The sequence below is a fragment of the Lycium ferocissimum genome, chromosome 11 (genome assembly GCF_029784015.1).
Source record: "Lycium ferocissimum isolate CSIRO_LF1 chromosome 11, AGI_CSIRO_Lferr_CH_V1, whole genome shotgun sequence".
Lineage (NCBI taxonomy): Eukaryota > Viridiplantae > Streptophyta > Magnoliopsida > Solanales > Solanaceae > Lycium > Lycium ferocissimum.
Window position 1 is genome coordinate 28,133,930 of NC_081352.1, and position 19,717 is coordinate 28,153,646.

General features: G+C 34.5%; 1 protein-coding gene across 1 annotated transcript; it reads right to left on the minus strand.

The window, feature by feature from the left end:
* Positions 1 to 283: 283 nt before the first annotated feature.
* On the minus strand, positions 284 to 3,489 carry LOC132036498 (uncharacterized). The gene is made up of 2 exons (XM_059426853.1): positions 3,115 to 3,489; positions 284 to 2,068 (listed from the first exon to the last, which is right to left on the minus strand). Exon 2 carries the CDS (start codon positions 2,021 to 2,023, stop codon positions 770 to 772), a length of 1,254 nt encoding a protein of 417 aa, XP_059282836.1. The 5' UTR covers positions 2,024 to 2,068; positions 3,115 to 3,489; the 3' UTR covers positions 284 to 769.
* Between the last annotated feature and the right edge of the window lie 16,228 nt (positions 3,490 to 19,717).

Genomic DNA, 19,717 nt, shown 5'->3' on the forward strand with positions numbered 1-19,717 from the left:
TTATAGGTTCAATCTACAGTAAGGTTCTTAGCATTGAACTCATTATATTTTTAATGTTATGTGTTCATATTTGATATTTATTGCAATTTTTAGTCAATACTTTATACATAAATTTATGCTTCATGTCGAAAGTACTGGGTTCAGATGAACCTGGTACCGATACATTGGATCTGCCCCTGATGGTAGTGCAAGGATTGATATGTAGAACTCTTGAGTTCAGATATGAAAAGTATCTACCCTTAACAAAGAATACAGTAAATTTTTTCAAAGATTTACAGCTCCTGAGTTCAGATACGATCAGTGTCTGTTCATTGCAAAGAGTATAGTGATTTGTAATTCCTTCACAGCAAGAGTTGCCTCAAGTAAGATTTGGTTGAACAGATCCTGCTGCCAGCGGCGGAGCCAAAATTTTCACTAAGAAGATTCAAAATATAAAGAAATAAACACATGAAGTAAGCTAATGAGATTTAACATCTACTATATACATATATAAAAAGTAATTTTATTTTGTATATACAGTGTGACGAAGGAGGTTTTGTTGAGCATATTATGCCCCCAGCTTCGCCCCTATCTGTAGCTGCTTTAGTTCCTTTTCTGGAGTTTCTGGAATACCAAAATCACTAAACTAGTGTCTTAGAATAGACATGCCATTTACAGGATAAAAAGGGTGAAAGGGCACCAAATAAATTGGCTTTAACCACTAACATAAAAAGAACCTTGAGGAAGTGAGAAGGAAAGAAATTATTGTGAACCTAACACAAGTTTATCACTAATTAAGATCACTTGCTTGTTCCCTTTCATGTGAAGTTTCTTCCTTTCCTAAAACCTTAACTTGTGTCCCAACATCACTACTTTGTTGTTCCTTGATATTTGTAGAACTTTGCTTTTCCATCATAACGTCCATTGATCCACTGACTGATTCTTGAGGAAGAACTTGTCTTGGATTCTCTTGTACAGATTCAACAGCTTGAGGCATGTCAATAAAATGTACTTCAAAAGATGAATTTTTCAGTTCACTAAGAATTGGATCACTTGGCTGGAGTTTACTTTCTGCTGCTACTGATTCTTGGGCAACAAAGTTAAGTTCAAGAAATGGAGGAGTTTGGTGGGGTTGAAAATCTTGATTCCCTGGTCCACTTTGTGACAACTGTTTCAGCTGAATCTCTGGATTAATTGTAGGAAGTTCTTGAGTATCTATACGAGGAGCTCGGTGGATCTCGAGTTTCTGTTGTTCGCATTGAACCAACTCTCTTGGCTGAAGTAAAGTTTCAAGATTGGACTTGTTCTCCACCACTTCAGAATCAACCTGTTTTCGATCTAAGTCCATTTCTTGAGACTTATCGACAACATTATTATTATATTGGTTCTCCCCTTTGCTAGTGCTAGCGCTAGTTCCCTCACTAGCTTTTGATCCCAACATGGATTCTGAAAAGTCTACAAATTTACTTGGTTCTGCATTTAACTCAGGACGTTCTGATTGGTTCATGACTTCGAAAACCTCCATCACCTCGTCTTGTTCAACCATTCTAAGGTTTTCCAATAAAGGGGTAAATTGGCATCGAATTTTGAGCATTTCATCTCTATCAGCGTGTCGATTATCAGGCAAAATTTGTCCTGGAGGCATGTCCAACTGCTTTTTGGTACTATTTTCTTGATCTTGTAGAGTTATAACTCTACTTCTGTGATGCATTTTAACTTGTGGGGCAATGTCATTTGCTGCTGTAATGGGAAAAAATCGCCCCGGCTCGAAGACTAATCCGCGGAGCATGGTGGCGTTGTTACCGAGCTTAACAGAAAGGAAGTAACCTGCATCAAAAGAACCATCAATGACACCAGAAACTATTTGTCCCAACATGTTTCCATCAGTGCTCTCTTTTTGGCTCATTTCAGGTACTGGAGTTATTGGAGTCTGTAAGATTATTCTTTTAGCTGGACCTTCATCATTTCGAGGACGACCACGCCTTCGTTTTGCTGGAAGAATTGTTGGAGCTGTGGGATTTTCTTGTTTATGTTGATCATTCATAACTTGCTGCAAATCTAACCTTGTATGCTTTTCAGGTTCTTCACACTACATATAACAGAAGGCAATATTTTCTGATCAGGATTCAGGACTAGAATTTTAGAATCACAAATTACAAACGACATCTTTAAAGTGTAATCCACAAGTGGGGTATTGGGATAAAAAGATCTAGACAAAATTAATGGCCCGGACACCACGATTATCAAAACAAAAAAGAAGATTCAGACAGAATCCCTTCATATGATCTTTTCAGTAGCAGCAGATTTAGGATTTGAAATTTATAAGTTCGAGTTTGGGATTCTACCACAGGCCAAGTATTTTTTTATACTAATTTAGTGGAAATTCTTAGCACACATACATGGTCTGAGCCAAAGGTAACAGGTTAGGAGAAAGACATAGCTAATTGCACTTGGTCAAGTACGAACCATGTTTACTGATCATGTTTCGGCTGTATGAATCCTTACTGATCATGTTTCGGCTGTATGAATCCTTACTGACCAAGGTTTCTCATTAAAATTCAAGTGCAGAAGGGTCGGTTCAAACCAAAACATTGGGGTAGAAAAAGACAAGCATTTAATGGAAGAACTTGTGAATAGTAGTAAATAATCTTTGCTAAATTCCTCAGGTAGTTCACCAGTGATTAAAAAGAATATTTGCTCGATCCCATATAGAGAAAATAGATCTCCACAAACCCTTACTCATCTTGTAAATTTCAAACTACAATTTTAGAAAATAAAATCAATGGCGCTGAGTTTTAGACAATAATCACTTAGATCTTTAAAGAGAAGATTTATAAATGAATCATCATAACTCAATAAGATTTCCATAAGTGAAAGAAAAAACAGAAAAAGAAAATCCATCTATTAGGACTCTTATTATATGTGTTTATCTCTTGTATATGTTGTAGTTATCCATAGAGGGTGATGTACTTATCCATGTACATGTTTTCCAATATATATAAACAGAGGCAGGCTCTACGATCTGCCATGTTCTACACATGCATGTATGATAAAAGTTAAGTATACACATTTGAAATGTTAATTCTTTAAATTGATGAATAATATATAACATATGAATGAGAAAAAGGAAATTACCTGCTTCTCTGCCCCACAAGAATTGAGAATGATCAAAATCCAATTGCAGATTAAAAAAAAAAAAGATCTCGTTTTTACTTTCCTAATGAATTTGCATTCTCACCTGTTTTTGGGGTTAAAATCATGAATGATCTCAATTTTCCTTTTATACTATACTAAAAGCCACTAAACTATTTTTTATAATGAAAAGTTATTCAACTTTATCTAACCATATTGTTGGATTATGTGAGTGAGCATTTTAATAATAATAAAATAATAAATTAAATTGTTGCCTTAATTTCCCACGTTTGGCAGAATGTGGCCTTCAATATCCCTTTAGCCACATAGTTAGTGGTAAGCATATGGACACTATTTCTTTTGTTAACATTTGTAATCTCTAACCTTTTATTCACCCATATTCTCCATATTATTATCAATTTAATACCCACTAATCCACTCATTCATCCAATTCAATTCAATTCAAGGATGAATTTCCTCACCTATAAATATTTAGTCATCCTAACCTTGCGGTGGGTGAGAAAAAATTGGGGAGTTCTTGAAAAGTGAGGAATAAAAGAGAGTTTTATTTAGATGAAGGAAGGTGTTCTTATGGTGGAGCTTTGGACTCTTCAACTAGTTCGGAGTTGTTTGAGTCACACGACATTGATGGGCTGTTATATCCTAGAGGGGACAAGTCAGAGTATTATCTTTGGACAGGTGAAGATTATGCCGCAGTGGGCTTAAATCTTCTTAAACAAAGCGAGATATCCGCGCCTCAACCAGAATATTTATTTATTCATTTTTTGTTCATTTTATTGTAAATTTCAACTATAATAATTTGTGGTTGATACGATCCTAATTGGTTAAGTGCTCCTTACCTTCCATTTTTCAGTTAGTAGCTTAATTAGCAGTTAGTTAGCTGATTAGGATAGAATTAGTTGGGCACGTGACACGCACGTGGTCCCATTTGCTGTTAACAGGCTGTACTAGAAGCTAGTTATAACTAACTTCTGGAAACTAGCATTTGGAGGGAATGGTGCCATTAAATACCTACAATCTTGAATTGTCATAGCTATCTAGAAAATTATCAAGATCAATAAGAAATCCATTACATTTTCTGTTCCATTCGAGTTCACTTGAACTTTTAAGTAATTGTTCAAGAACAAGTTGTTCTTTAGGTTCTCAATTCTTTCCCAATTTAGTAATTCAATTGTAAGGAGTCTATCAGTGGTATCCTCATTTACAGTTCTAGTTGGTCCGACCACTTAGCTCATCTCAAAACTACATTTGGGATTCTGAGATCTCATGTCTTGTTTGTCAAGAAAAGCAAGTGTGCTTTTGTGGTACAACAGATTGATTACCTTGGTCATGTGATTTCTGATCATGGAGTAGCAATGGATCAAAGACAAGGTTGATCTTTGTCCTACATTAGCCTCACCCTTCGCTACTATTAAAAGTCTAAGAGGTTTTCTAGGCCTAGCAAAGGCGCTACTATAGAAGATTCATAAAAAGGTATGGGGTTATTTCTAGACCACTACATGACCTCTTTTGAAGAAGAACAATTTCTCTTGGTCCAATGAAGCAAGCGGGTGCCTTTGAAGCCTTGAAATTAGCCATAACTTCAACCACGTGCTTAGCCCTTCTTCTGATTTCTCTAAGGAGTTTGTGGTGGAGCTGATGCATCTGGAGGTGGTATTGGGGCGTATTGGCCCCAAGATAACAACCTTGAAGCGACCAAGGATTATGTGAAAAAAATAAGGCTTTATCTGTCTATGAAAGGGAACTAATAACTGAAATCACTTCTTTGTCCAAAGATGGAGGCCTTATCTTCTTGGGAGGCACTTTGTTGTCAAGGAGTCACCACGGTCTAAAAGTTCCTTTTAGAGCAAAGGATCACCAGCTCCGGTCAACAAAAATGGTTGGTCAAATTGCTTGGCTATGACTATTATATTGCTTACAAGAAAGGGAAGGATAATGTTGTTGCGGATGCTTTATCTAGAAAGGAGGAAGAAGGTATTCATCTATGTAGCATCTACGGCTTTACAAACTTCTCTCACGGAGCAAGTCAAGGACTCTTGGACTTATGATCCTCAACTTTAGAAGTTGATCCAAACTATTCAAACTATGGTCACTCGCAAACCTTACTACAAGTTTCGAAGTTTGGAATTCTCGGTAGAAAGGAAAACTCATGGTGGGTGCTAATCACCGCTCTTAGCAAGATTTAATGTCTTTCTATCATTGTAGTTACGGGAGGTCATTCAGAATCAAAGACACTTGCAAAGATTGAAACGGGATTTGTATTGGAAGAAAATGAAGCAGGATATCTACTCTCTTTTATGAGGCAATGTGAGGTTTGTCAAAAATGTAAAGGGGAGAATGTGGCATATCTGGCTTTGTTACGGCCACTCCCGATTCCTGGTGTGTGGCAGGATATATCTATGGACTTTATTGAGGGGTTGCCTAGAGTTGCTAACAAATCAGTGATTTTTGTTGTGGTGGACAGGCTGAGCAAAACAGCCCATTTCATGTCCCTCAAACACCCTTATACAGCTTTGGATGTGGCTCAAGTTTTCATGGGATGCCTAGGACCATTGTGTTTGATAAAGATGTGGTTTTCACTAGCAGATCTTGGAAGGAGCTGTTTATTTTGCAGAAAGTGTCACTCCTTACTTCTACTTCATATCAGCCCCAAACAGATGGGCAAGGCGAGGTTGTCGATGTGTTTAGAGAGTTACTTGAGATGCGCATGACCTTTGATAAACCCAAGGATTGGCCCCGGTGGTTGGCACTAGGCCGAATGGTGGTACAATACATCTTTCCATTACTGCCATCAAAATGACTCCATACGAGGTCGTTTATGGTCAAAAGCCACCCCCTCTGCCTTACATGGCTTTTGACTCTCAGTTGGATGCGATTGATAGGAGCACTGTTGGCTAGAGAGGCCACCTTGAAAACCCTCAAACTTAATCTAGTCAATACTCAAGCTAGGATGAAGGACAGCGGATAAGGGAAGATCGGACATATCCACTGCTAGTGATTGGGTATATGTCAATCTTCGGCCCCCAGACAAAATTCACTCGCAGATCATGCTTTTCACAAGCTCTCGGCTAAGTTCTTTGGCCTATTCAAGTTTTTAGCCAAGGCGGAGCTGTTGCATACACTTTTGGACCTTCCTCCCGACTCCGCATCCACCCCACCTTCCACATCTCTCAACTCAAAAAGAGACTTGGCTCTCACTGCCCTTACATCACCTTGCTGTGGTTCCACCGAGGCCGGCCGTCGTGTCTTGTTGGTCCCCGAAGCTACCTGGATAGGCAATTAGTTCGAAAGCATGGTAAGGGTGCTACTCAAGTCCTCATCAAATGGTTTAGTGCAGCTGAGGAGGATAGCACTTGGGAGGATTGCATTACCATCAAGGATCAGTTTCCTACATTTGATCCTTGAGGTCAAGGATGTTTTGATGGGGGAGTAGTTGATACGATCCTAATTGGTTAAGTGTTCCTTACCTTCCATTTTTCAGTTAGTAGCTTAATTAGCAGTTAGTTAGTTGATTAGGATAGAATTAGTTGGGCACGTGACACGCACGTGGTACCATTTGCTGTTAACAGGCTGTACCACTTCTGGAAACTAGCATTTGGAAGGAATGGTGCCATTAAAGACCTACAATCTTGAATTGTAATAGCTATCTAGAAAATTATCAAGATCAATAAGAAATTCATTACATTTTCTGTTCCATTCGAGTTCACTTGAACTTTTGAGTAACTGTTCCAGAACAAGTTGTTCTTTAGGTTCTCAATTCTTTCCCAATTTAGTAATTCAATTGTAAGGAGTCTATCAGTGGTATATTCACAAACAATTTTAAGGAGCTTCATCTTTGTTATAGTTTGAAAAATTGCGGATATCAAGATAGGAGATGTCAACATCATTCCGTTTCGACGTCGCTAGATCTCTTTAAGAGATGGAAGGGCGAAGTATTTTTTTTCTACTTGCTCAACTCAAGTGGAGGAAAGGTAAAAAACTTTTTACCTTACATTTTTATGAACAAAGTGATACTACTTTTCAAGAGTATAAATCGTTATTTAAATTCTCAAAATAGTGGGGGCTAAAGAAGGGACAAAAATATTTATCATGAAAAGTGATTTCTGCATTTTTGAGAATGTTTTATAAAGTGTGGCAAGTGCATATATTAATCTTGAAAATTCACATGTTAATTTTGCATCAATGGTTAATCATTTGTTGATCTTTGGCTTTAACATTAGTGTTGTTAAATCAAACAGAAAATATGTGTAGCAGCCATTTTGACGCGAGAAATTTGAGTGAGGCAAATTTTATTCTTGGAATGACAAATATTAAAAACATGTGATAAAACTTTTCTTAACAAGTCACATTATGTTGAGAAAATTGTGAAGTACAATTTTGTGGATTGTACATGTGTTGCAATTCCTTTTGATTAAGTGTTTATTTATTTTCAATTTAAAGTGGAAATTTTGTGATAAATCATAAAGGATTATGCTAGCCTAAATATGAGATATGTATCGATCGCAATTAATCGATATTGCATATGCGTAGAAGTACTTAAAGGTACAAGGAAACCGGTATATTTACTTGGTAAGAAAATTTGTGGCTTGTTTATATATATATATATATATATATATATATATATATATATATATATATATATAAAACATCCTGCTGTACTCAAAGTTTTTTTTTTTTTTTTGATGCAGATGATAAAACTTGGTGCTATGTGTTAGAAATAAAAATTATTACTCTACCATGGAGGTCGAACTAATTGCTTCGGCTTCGGCTAGTGAAATAGTGAATTGGTTTGTAGGTTTATTACATCAAGTACTTTATTTGAGAAACCAATTCCTTTAATTTTGATTTATTGTGAAAGCACCAACACTATTGGTAGAATACAAAACCGTTATTATGACGGTAAATCCAGGCTCAAAAAGAGAAATACTATACTGCAAGATCATTTGTGAAAAGTGGTATACCATAAATATTGATTTTGTTAAATCTTGTGATAATCTTGGAGATTTATAGACAAAGGCCTTTGCAAGAGAAAGGTTCTGGAGCATATCAAGGGGGATGGAATTGAAGCCCGAAAATTCCTGAGTCATATATGAGGAAATCCAATCTGGGGACTAGAGATCCTATAACCAGGTTCAATGGGAAAAACGAATCATATGACGACTTGTTGTGAAATACACTAATATTTATTTTATTCCCTCCCTATGGTGTGACTACATTTTCCTGTAATGATTTGTGGAAGTTGAGTTTATAAACTCTTAATGAAAATTTATAGCTCGTATGAGTGGGGTGTTAAAGTTACAGGAGTACCCTTGACAGAATTTCAACTACATGAGTGTCGAGGTAGGCCGCTTCCTATGAGAATTAGGCTTGTTCTTGAAAACACTCATGACAATCGGGATAGCACATGGCTGTAATGTGGTGGCTCATAAAGCTTATATCAATACCTTAATTATTATGTGTTAGCAGTGATTCTTTATTTACGTTAAAAGCGATCGTAGTTGTACGAGAAAGACTCTTGACTCTGGAATAGAGATTGTTATTTTACTAAGTGGAGGTTCAATGCAGAGCACACCGTCATTATGCATAATAACCGCCCTTCAACTAAATTGGTGAACTTTCTTATTTTAATATTAAAATGAGTAGGGGATTGTTGGATTACATGAGTGAGCATTTTAATAATAGAATAAGAAATTAAATTGCTGCCTTCATTTCCCACGATTGGCAGAATGTGGCCTCCAATATCCCTTTAACCACATAGTTGGGAAAAGTTTTATTATGGTTGAGACATGCCATGTAATTCTTGTGTGAGGGGCTCATTAAGTGAAAAGTGGACTGTGGGCCTCTTCTCTACTTTAAGGCTAAGAATAGAATCAAGAAGAGAGAGAAATAAATTCATCCATATAAAAGTGACATGGTCCCAGCAAAATTGTGTTAAATAAATTCACCCCTACTTAGTACTTCTTCTGTTCACTTTTACTTGTCCACTATAGACTTTATACACCCCTTAAGAAATAATAAATGAAGTGCATCTTTTATCATGATACCCATATTAATTGGTGTATAATTATATTGGAATTGGAAATATAATTGTATTGGAATTGGAAAATGCTTTGGAATGAGTAATTAATGCAAAGGGTAAAACAGAAAAAATAAATTATTTTTCTCTTGATATGCGAAAATGGACAAGTAAAAGTGAAAATCTATTTTTGGAATAGTGGACAAGTAAAAGTGAACTGAGGGAGTATAATGATATTTTTGTGCACTGTGTTAGCAAAATAACGGCAAAATTACTTTAATGGATTTTCCGCTGTTATTTTGCTAACAGTGCACAAAAATACCATTATACTAAGTAGGGGCATATAAAGGAAATCGATAAACAGAACCAAATTGATAATTAATTGGAAAAAAAGATTGATCGTAACTGATTTGACTCGATTTTAACTAACAAAAAGGCTAAATTAGGACAAACCAACCCAACATTATATATATTCAATTTTTTTAAAATTATAATCTACTTTGTAAATATTTGTTCTTAACTTTGTCATAGTTTTTGTTTCTTAACATTTTAACACCATATTTGGCCTTGTAATTTTACCATATATATATATATATATATATATATATATATATATATATATATATATATATATATATATATATATATATATTTGAATCCATTACACCTCTGATGTTTTTGTTGTCCTTGACAACAATTTATTCATTTTTAATCAAGTTTTTTATGGCGTTGTAATATTAGTTTTGTGTGTAATTGATTAACATGAACTGGAGTAGATATGATTGTATGAAATAATATGGCATTTGCATCATATTTCACAAAATTAAAATAGTTTTGTTATAAACTGTTTCACATCGAACCAAGAAAAAAAAATCAAATAATTCAAAAAAATTTGAAAAGACCAATAAAAACTCGATTTTGTAGATTCAGTTTTATTTATAGATATAAAAAAACCGACACAATTGGTTTGATTTAATAAATAAAAAATCTGAATCACTCAGATCTATTTACACGTAACAAGCAACAAACGAGAATAAAAATATATGCATGAATACAAAAAGATTTGGGTGAAAAAAAATGACTAGAAAACTAATTTAGAAAATGAGAGTGAAATAAATAGAGAAGAAGAGGGCTGATGATGAGTGAAAGGTGAGGTTGGAGAGAGAAATAGCACTAGTGATGAGAGAGGGTCATAAAAGTGGGACCCATATAATTTTTTTCAATAAAAAATTGCACTCACATGTAATACTTGTGCCTCACCCATCATAAAGTTTTTCCATAGTTAGTGGTAAGAATATGGACATTATTTCTTTTGTAATATTTGTAACCTCTACCTTTTATTCACCCATATTCTCCATATTATTACCAATTTAATACCCACTAATTCACTCATTCATCCAATTCAATTCAAAGATGAATTTCCTCACCTATAAATAGTTAGTCATCCTAACCTTGTGGTGGGTGAGAAAAGATTGGAGAGTTCTTGAAAAGTGAGGAATAAAAGAGTTTTATTTAGATGAAGAAAGGTGTTCTTATGGTGGAGTTTTGGACTCTTCAACTAGTCCAGAGTTGTTTGATTCACACGATATCGTTGGATCGTTATATCTAGAGGGGACAAGTCGAGTATTCTTCTTTGCCTATGAAGATTATTAGCCGAGCTGAATCTCGCTAAAGAGAGCGAGATATCGATCATTTCTAAATTGAATATTTATTTATCCATTTTTTGTTCATTTTATTATAATTTTCAACTGTAATGATTTGTAGTATATTCACCAACACATTACAATAATTACTAATTTTTTGTCACAAAAAAGTTATACTCAATTTTTACCTAAATATCACAGAAAATTATTAAGGAAAATAAATGATACATTTTCTACAATACATACGTAAAATTGAGTGACTTTAGTGGTAACAAACATTTCTTTACACAGATTAGTAAGTTTCACTCTTCCAATTTGTCCACAGAGATTGACCATCCACACAATTAATTCGGTAACCCTCTTTCTCAAATTATTTATCGTGATTTCTAAAAATAGTAGTCTCAATTTTTTTGTCATTTTAGAAGTTCAAGCTAATTTTTTTTTCATTTCATCCTTAGTAGTAATTGTTTTGAAAACTACAAACAGCTCAAAATGACACATAAAAAGAGTAAATATATAATGAATAGAGAAGATAAATCAATCAAAAATCCCTTCTGATTAATATTTTCTTAAGGAGCATGTAAAAAGAAACACCAAAAATAATTTGAGACAAAGGAAGTAGCTCTGCTCTATATTTTGTCCTAATGTATAACTCCAATAAGTGAATATATTTATATCAATGTCCAAAAAACAAATCAAGGCTGAAAAAGAAGGTATGTGGCCATCACAAGTCCCTTCAAAAAATCAGACACCACAAAATAACTGAATAAATACGAAAAAACACTAGTCTATAAAATCCACCAGAAAACATTCCAAAAAAGAAATAAAGCTCCAATTTTTTCATTGTTCAATTAGCTTCTTTCCATCTTCCAAAGACTTCAAATCAATTATGGCTTTTCTTCTTACAAATGGAATCTCATGTTTTTCTTCCCAATCAATCATTGAACAAATGAGTATCTCATAAACTCCAGGGATATGTTAAAACAAGGATGATAATAATAAAAGAAATTCAAAATAAACTTGCTTGGCTTAGAGGCACGTTAAGACGTTTCTTGAAGATAGTTGGAGTCTCTCCCACGAGCAAACGGAAGAATAAATAACAACTCTATCTTCGGGATTCAACTAAGCGCGACAAGTAGCATTCAAGAAAGTTGCTCTTCTATTCTTGAATTGGTGATTTCACCTTTTGATCAATGTCTCTCTAAAGTTTTTAGGGGAAATTGTTTTTATTGAAGTGCTTGCCTTTTCCAAAAGAATGAAACACTATTTATAGGATAAAAATTACATAACATAAAAGTTTTCATTAAATAGCATTTAAAATAAGTTCATGAATTTTTCTTAAAATACATGCAACTTTTATGTAAACTTTAAGAACCTAAAACGTAAAATACTAAATGAAGAATGTATCTTCAAATTCACATTCATTTAGTTTGAAAAACTTTTATCAGATGAAATGTTTCAAAATTAATTAAAACATTAACTTAACAATCCCCCACTTGTTTCAAGAAATTTTGGAAATATTTTTGAGACATTAATCTAGTAATATGCATCAATAATGATGTCTTTTGGACTTGAACCATTAGCTAGTGAATACATTCTAAATCATTGACTACTTAGTGAACGAATCTTGAGCGAGTAGATCATTAAATGAAGTAGAAAAATTTCCACGCACATTACTATGTTCCGGTGAAAATCGTAATCCTTTGACACCTTACGGCCATGTGTCCTGAATCCTTTAAACTAAGTGCTTTAAGATTTCCTTGTTAAAAATCTTATTGAAGCGGCCTCCACTTCGCACTTAGCACGGTGAATTCATCAAGAGTAACTTTGCATACTCCGACCAAACAGTCTATGAATTCATTAAGAGAATTTAATCTCATCCTCTTTTAAAGCAAAGTGTTGGTAAATCTATCAAGAGTCGTCATACTAACTTCAACCGAGATCGGTCTTATAGATTTATTAAGAGAATAGAATCTCAACCTATGCACATTTACTCACTCTTTGAAGAAATGGAAGTTTTATTGATGTGCTCCACAATTGTAACTTTACTTGTTTTTCCCTTTGAACCTAAGATTACATCATTAGGTAGGGTTACCATAAAGTACAATTAATTTACAACAGGCTTTATTCCCATTCCTTTACAAGTTTCCATTACTAACTCTTTGCCTAACCCTTTAGACAAAGGATGCGCTAGATTAAATCTGACTTCACATATTGAAGCGATATTATGCCATCCTCCAATAGTCTTCTCACATGATTGTATTTGAGACGAACTTGCCTCGATTTGCCATTGTAACAATCACTTGAAGCTCAAAAAATAGCAGCTTTATTATCACAAATAGATAGTCAAAGGTGGCATTGGCTTACCCAAATAGGAATATCTATCAAGCATACTTGAAGCTTGATCGAGCTTCTTCTCCAATGAAGACATAGCTATAAATTCCGACTCCATGGTTGAGTGAGTAATACATGTCCGCTTTGATTTCAAGAGATTCTTTGCTCCGGTCAAAGTGAAAATCCAAAAGTAATAGATTTAGAGTCATTTGGATCGGGAATTCCAAGTAGCATCACTATAGCCTTCAATAACTGCTGGAAAGGTAGAATAATGTAGGCCATTATTAATCGTTCCTTTAGATACCTTAAACACGAATTAAGGCATTCCAATGTTCAACTCCGGGTTCTATCGGTAAACTTGCTCAAAGTTCCTCTTGCATAACCAATATGGCTCCTCGGTACAATGCATGACATACATAAGACTCCCAACAATGCGAGAATACGTCAATTGATCAAGAACGTCATTACGGTTCAGCACCTAGTTTGATGCTAGATCAAATGGTGTAGAGAGCGAGCTTGTCATCAAAATGACCAAACCTCTCTAACTTTCTCAATATAACTTGCTTGAGTAAGAGTCAAAGCATTAGCTGATCTCACAATTTTAATGCCCAAAATTACATCGGCTTCTCCAAGATCCTTCATTTCAACTCGAGAAGCAAGAAATGATTTTGTTTCTTAACTCTTTCAATATCGATTCCAAAGATCAACATGTCATCCACATAGAGACGTGATTATAACTCCGCAGTTTTCTTGAAATTTCTTGAATATGCATATATCGCCACCATTGATTGAGTAGCCATTAGAAATCATGGCCTTTCTAAATTTCTCATGCCATTGCTTTGGAGCTTGTTTTAATCCATAAAGAGATTTACGAAGCTTACAAACTTTATGTTCCTGACCAGGAATGATGAACCCCTCTGGTTGTTTCATGTAAACTTCTTCATCTAGATCTCCATTCAAAAATGCGGTCTTCACATCCATTTGATGAATTATCATATTATGAATTGCTGCTAAAGCAATTAAGAGCCGAATAGATGTCATCCGAGCTACAGGTGCAAAGGTATCAAAATAATCAATATCTTTCATTTGAGTAAAACCTTTTGCTACCAAGCGAGCTTTGTACTTATCTATAGTACCATCAGATTTTAATTTCTTCCTAAAAATCCATCTACAACCAATAGGTTTACACCCTTAGGAAGATCGACAAAATCCATGTATCATTTGACATGATAGAATGCATTTCATCATTAATAGCTTCACCCAGAAAGGAGCATCATGGGAAGATACTGCTTCAGCATAACTTTCAGGATCTTTTTCAACCAAATAGACTTGAAAATCAGGTCCAAAGTTCTTTGGCTGGGCTGATCTTATACTGCGCCTCAGATGGCTTTCTTCCACGGACTCAACTGTTTTCCTTTTAAGAGGAGATGTAAAAGAACTTGCATCTTGTTCTAAAGATTCTTTTTTCTTAGGAAATATATTCTCAAAAAAGTTAGCATGTAAGGATTCAATAATTGTGTGAGGACTTGGAGTCTCAAGATTTAAGAATCTATAAGCCTTACTGGTCTGAGAATAACCAATAAACACACAATCTACTCTATAGCCAACCTTAGCCAAATGTTGATCTGGTAATCTAACATGAGCCAAACAACCCCATACTTCAAAATAATTTATATTTGGCTTTCGGTTCTTCCAAAGTTCATAAAGGGATGCCTCAAGTTTCTTGGAAGGTATTCGATTCAAAATATGACAGGCTGAAAATAAGGCTTCAGTCCACAAATTTCCAGGCATACCAGATCCATAAAGCATAGAATTGACCATTTCTATGAAAGTCCTATTTTTCCTTTCTGCTACACCATTTTGTTGTGGTGTATATGATGTAGTCAATTGTTTTTCAATGCCTTCTTTTTCACAAAAATCAATAAAATCTGATTTTAAATATTATCCACCTCTATCAGATCTAATTGATTTAATCTTCAAACTCAATTTATTTTCAACTTCTGCTTTATATGTTTTGAAAGACTCAAATGCCTCATCTTTTGTTCTTAATGGAAAGACATATGTATATCTTGAGTAATCGTCAATGAAAGTGATAAAATATCTCTTTACCATGACGTGACAAACAATCCATCTCGTAGATATCGCGTGAATTAATTCCAAAAGTGTGGATGTCTTTCAACTGTCTTAAAAGGTTTCTTTGTTATCTTGCATTTACTACAAGTAAGACAACTTAGTAGTATGATCTTTTCCCACAGTCCTTAATTAATCCATTTTTCACCATAAGTTGTATGGATCTAAAATTCACATGACCAAGACGTTCATGCCATAAATCTAGAGACTCCACAATATAAGCAATATTTTCATTATCAATATTGAGTTTGAACATTCCATTTGTAAGCATAGCCTTTCCAACAAATATGCCATTTTTAGACGACAAATTTATCTGCCTCAAAAATCATTCTAAAACCATGCTTCGAAAGAAGCGTACTCGACACCAAGTTCTTCCCACTCGTGAACATGCAATACGTCCATCACCAAGTGATTATCTTTCCGGAAGTAAACTTCAATTCAACAGTTCCTTTTCCCACAACCTTAGCAGAGGATGAGTTTCCTATATACAAAACTTTATCGTCCTGCCAATTCATAGGTCTTGAAAGAATTTCGATCACCTCGATATATTACGAGTTGCGCCCGTGTCTATCCACCATTCCACTTGATTTCACTTACCAATGCTTCGTAACCATTGTTACAAATTCATCTTTTCTATGGTTATTTGCCTTTTTCTTTCTTCTTTCAGCTTTAAGAATTTTTTACAATCATGCGCATAGTGACCAAATTTGTGAGTTGATAACATTCAACCGACTTAGAATTGGTACTAGTACGCTTGGAAATTTCTCTTTCCTTCGAATTTTCTTATTAACAGATTCTCTTCTTGGTTGATTTTTTCTTCAACCACATGAGCTTTCATGACGGGTTCCTTCAAAATATTATTGTCACGATATCGAGTCTCTTGTTCAATTTGCAAATGTTGCAACAATTGCTCAAGTGTCAAATCTTCTTTCTTGTGTAAGAGTTTGCTTCTGTATTCTTTCCAAGAGGAAGGAAGTTTCGAGACAATAGCACAGCACCAACATGAAAATTTTCATCAAGAGCAATTCCAGAGATAGCAATTTTCTTAGCTATAAGTTGGAATTCTTGCACTTGTTCAGTGATTGACTTATCATCAACCATTTTGAACTCCATATAGTTTGAAACAAGAAATTTCTTTGAACTCGCCTCTTCCGCCAAATAGATATTTTGGAGAGTGTCCCAAATATCCTTAGCAAATTTGCACTTGGTATAATATTGATCATAAAATTTGTTAGACATTCCTCCAAGAATATAATTCTTACATAAATAATCATCATCTTTCCACTTGGCAATTTGTTCTTTAATCAAAGTAGCCTCGTCATTCTTTAACGAGGAGCATTAGGACAAGGTTGTTCAAGAACATATGCCAACTTCAATCTTCTTAAAAGAATTCCATCTTTCCACGCCATCTAGGAAAGTCTTTGCCATCGAATATTTCAAAATTATGATTAGGCAGAGATGGAACACCATTTAATGTTGATGTAGTAGCCATAGAGACAACTATCTTCAAATTGTTAAAACAAGGATGATAATAACAAAAGAAATTCAAAATAAACTTGCTTGGAGAGGCACGTTAAGACGTTTCTTGAAGATAGTTAGAGTCTCTCCACGAGCAAACGGAAGAATAAATAACAACTGTATCTTCGGGATTCAACTAAGCCACAACAAGCAGCATTCAAGAAAGTTGCTCTTCTATTCTTGAATTGGTGATTTCACCTTTTGATCAATGTCTCTCTAAAGTTTTTAGGGGAAATTGTTTTTATTGAAGTGCTTGCCTTTTCCAAAAGAATGAAACACTATTTATAGGATAAAAATTACATAACATAAAAGTTTTCATTAAATAGCATTTAAAATAAGTTCATGAATTTTTCTTAAAATACATGCAACTTTTATGTAACTTTTAAGAACCTAAAACGTAAAATACTAAATGAAGAATGTATCTTCAAATTCACATTCATTTAGTTTGAAAAACTTTTATCAGATGAAATGTTTCAAAATTAATTAAAACATTAACTTAACAGGATATTCACAAAGAGATCAAAGCATATCTCGAAAATTCCATAAGCTCATGGGTATTCAGAAGAGTCAAGGCATCAAATACTACCTTTATCAAACTGTCTGGCTTTCTTGGAGATCACATGCATTACAAGGAGGTCATCCTACTTTCGAAATACGCTATTAAAGGCCCTTGAATCACGGAGAAAATTAGGAGAGAAGAATGAAGGGAATAAACAAAATTGTACCCACATTCTTTATTAATAAAATATTCTTGTTTCTTCAAAAAAAAAAAAAAAACACTAAACTCCCAAATGGGACTCAATTTGGGCTAAAAAAGTGTTACCCAAATTAGTAAGTTTCACTCTTTTCCAATTCATTTTTTTGCGCGGATTGCCCTTCTTTTGGGGCGGTCTTTAAATTTTGCCCCTCATATTTATGGTCTTTAAATTATGCCCCTCATATTGCAGTCTTTAATTTTTTGCGCCTTCGCATTACCGCAACTTTGAGCTTTCACGCGTAAATCATGAGGTTCGAGTTCGAACCCCGCTCAAGCATACAAATTAAAAAAAAAATTAAGGCAAGGTTTGGTCACGTGTATGCCAGACCCGGCATACTCTTGTTAAGGAATTACAAATTTTATGCCGGACCCGCATACTCTCATGCCTTATGGGCGGACTTGGCATAAGTATGCGGGTCCCAGATAACTTTGATAATTCCTTCACAAGTTTATGCCCGTAAGGGCATACTTTTAATGGGAAAACTTTTATGCGTGACCTGCTTAAACTTGTGAAGGAATTATCAGCATGGGACTAGGTATACTTATGTCAAGTCCGCCCACAAGGCATAAGTATGCCGGTCCGGTGATAACTTTGGTAATTCCTTCACAAATTTATGCCGTGGGGGCATACTTTTAATGGGCAAACTTTTATACGGACCAAAGAAATCCTGTGAAGGAATTATCAAAATTATGCGGACCCACGTACTTATGCCAAGTCCGCCCATAAGGTAAGTATGCCGGGTCCGGCGAACTTTAGTAATTCCTTCACAAGTATATACGTCGGGGGGCATAGCGAAATTTAAACTACACTTGCTTGCGATTTTTTTTTTTAAAATTTTGACTGCGTGTGGGTTCGAAACTGAACCATGGGTTTTAGCCGAAGGGCAAAATTTAAAGATTTAATATGAGGGGCAAAATTTAAAGACCACCCCAAAAGAAGGGCAATTCTGCGAATTGCCCTTTCCAATTTGTCTACAGAGATTTGACTATCGACACAATTTATTTGGTATTCCTCCCTCTCAAATTATTTGTCATACTTTTTAAAATAATTGTCTCAAATTATTTATCATTTAAGAATTTTAAGATAATATTAATTATTTCTTTTTCATTTTATTCTTAATAGTAATTGTTCTTGAAGACAACAAAAACCTCAAGATGACATATAAATAGAGTAAATAATTAAGAGAGATTATATATTAAACTTAATACATAAATAAAATAAAATAGTCAAAAACTCCTCCTAATTAATATTTTTTTAAGAAGCGTGTAAAAAGAACGACAAATAATTTGAAAGGGAAGAAGCTCTATATTTAGTCCTAACTCCAATAAGTAAGTGGAGTATATATTTTTAGCACCACCAAAGGGTGTGGTGCAGCTCTGCTCCTCTCTTAATTAGAGGTCTCGGGTTCGAGTCTGGATATGAAAAAAGTCTTGGTAGGGAGCGCTTCCCCTAAATGGGCCCTACTGGGTGTAAATTCAAATTTAGTCAAACTTCAATACGAACACCGGACGCCGTTTGGGAAACAAAAAAAAAAAAAAAAGTATATATTTATAACAATATCCAAAAAAAAAAAAAAAAAAAAAAAAGGCTGAAAAAGAAGGTATATGGCCAGCGCAAGTCGCTTCTAAAAATCAGACACCACATAAATAAATAAATAAATAAATAAATAAATAAATAAATAAATAAAAGACCAAAAAAAATATCACTAATCTATAATATCCACCAAAAACATTCCAAAGAAAAGGAAATAAACATCCAATCTTTCTCTCTTCCAAGAACTCAAATCAATTATGGCCTCTCTTCTTACAAATGGAATTTCATGTTTTTCACCTCAAACAATTACTGAACAACCTAAACTCCCAAAGGGTCTCAATTTTTGCAGAATTCAACCACCCCCAGAAACCCTAATTCAAGAAACTTGAAGGTCAAATCTGCAAAATTGAGCTATGAAGCCACCACTATTGACACTCCAGAATTAAGTTCTTAACTTCCGTTAGTTTAAGGGATCAAAATTGCACGTTTATATTAATTGAAAATTAAATATACTTAACTAAATTATACTACAAGAATCAAAACTACAATAAAATTATAACACATGAATTAAAGTCGCCATTTTTTTAATATTGTTTTCAAAACCCTATAAAAAAGAAACACGACAAATAAGTAACTCTACTCTATATTTAGTC

Bases quoted from the DNA above. Each gene is read 5' to 3' on its own strand.
- LOC132036498 (XM_059426853.1), bottom strand. From the start codon at position 2,023: ATGAATGATCAACATAAACAAGAAAATCCCACAGCTCCAACAATTCTT.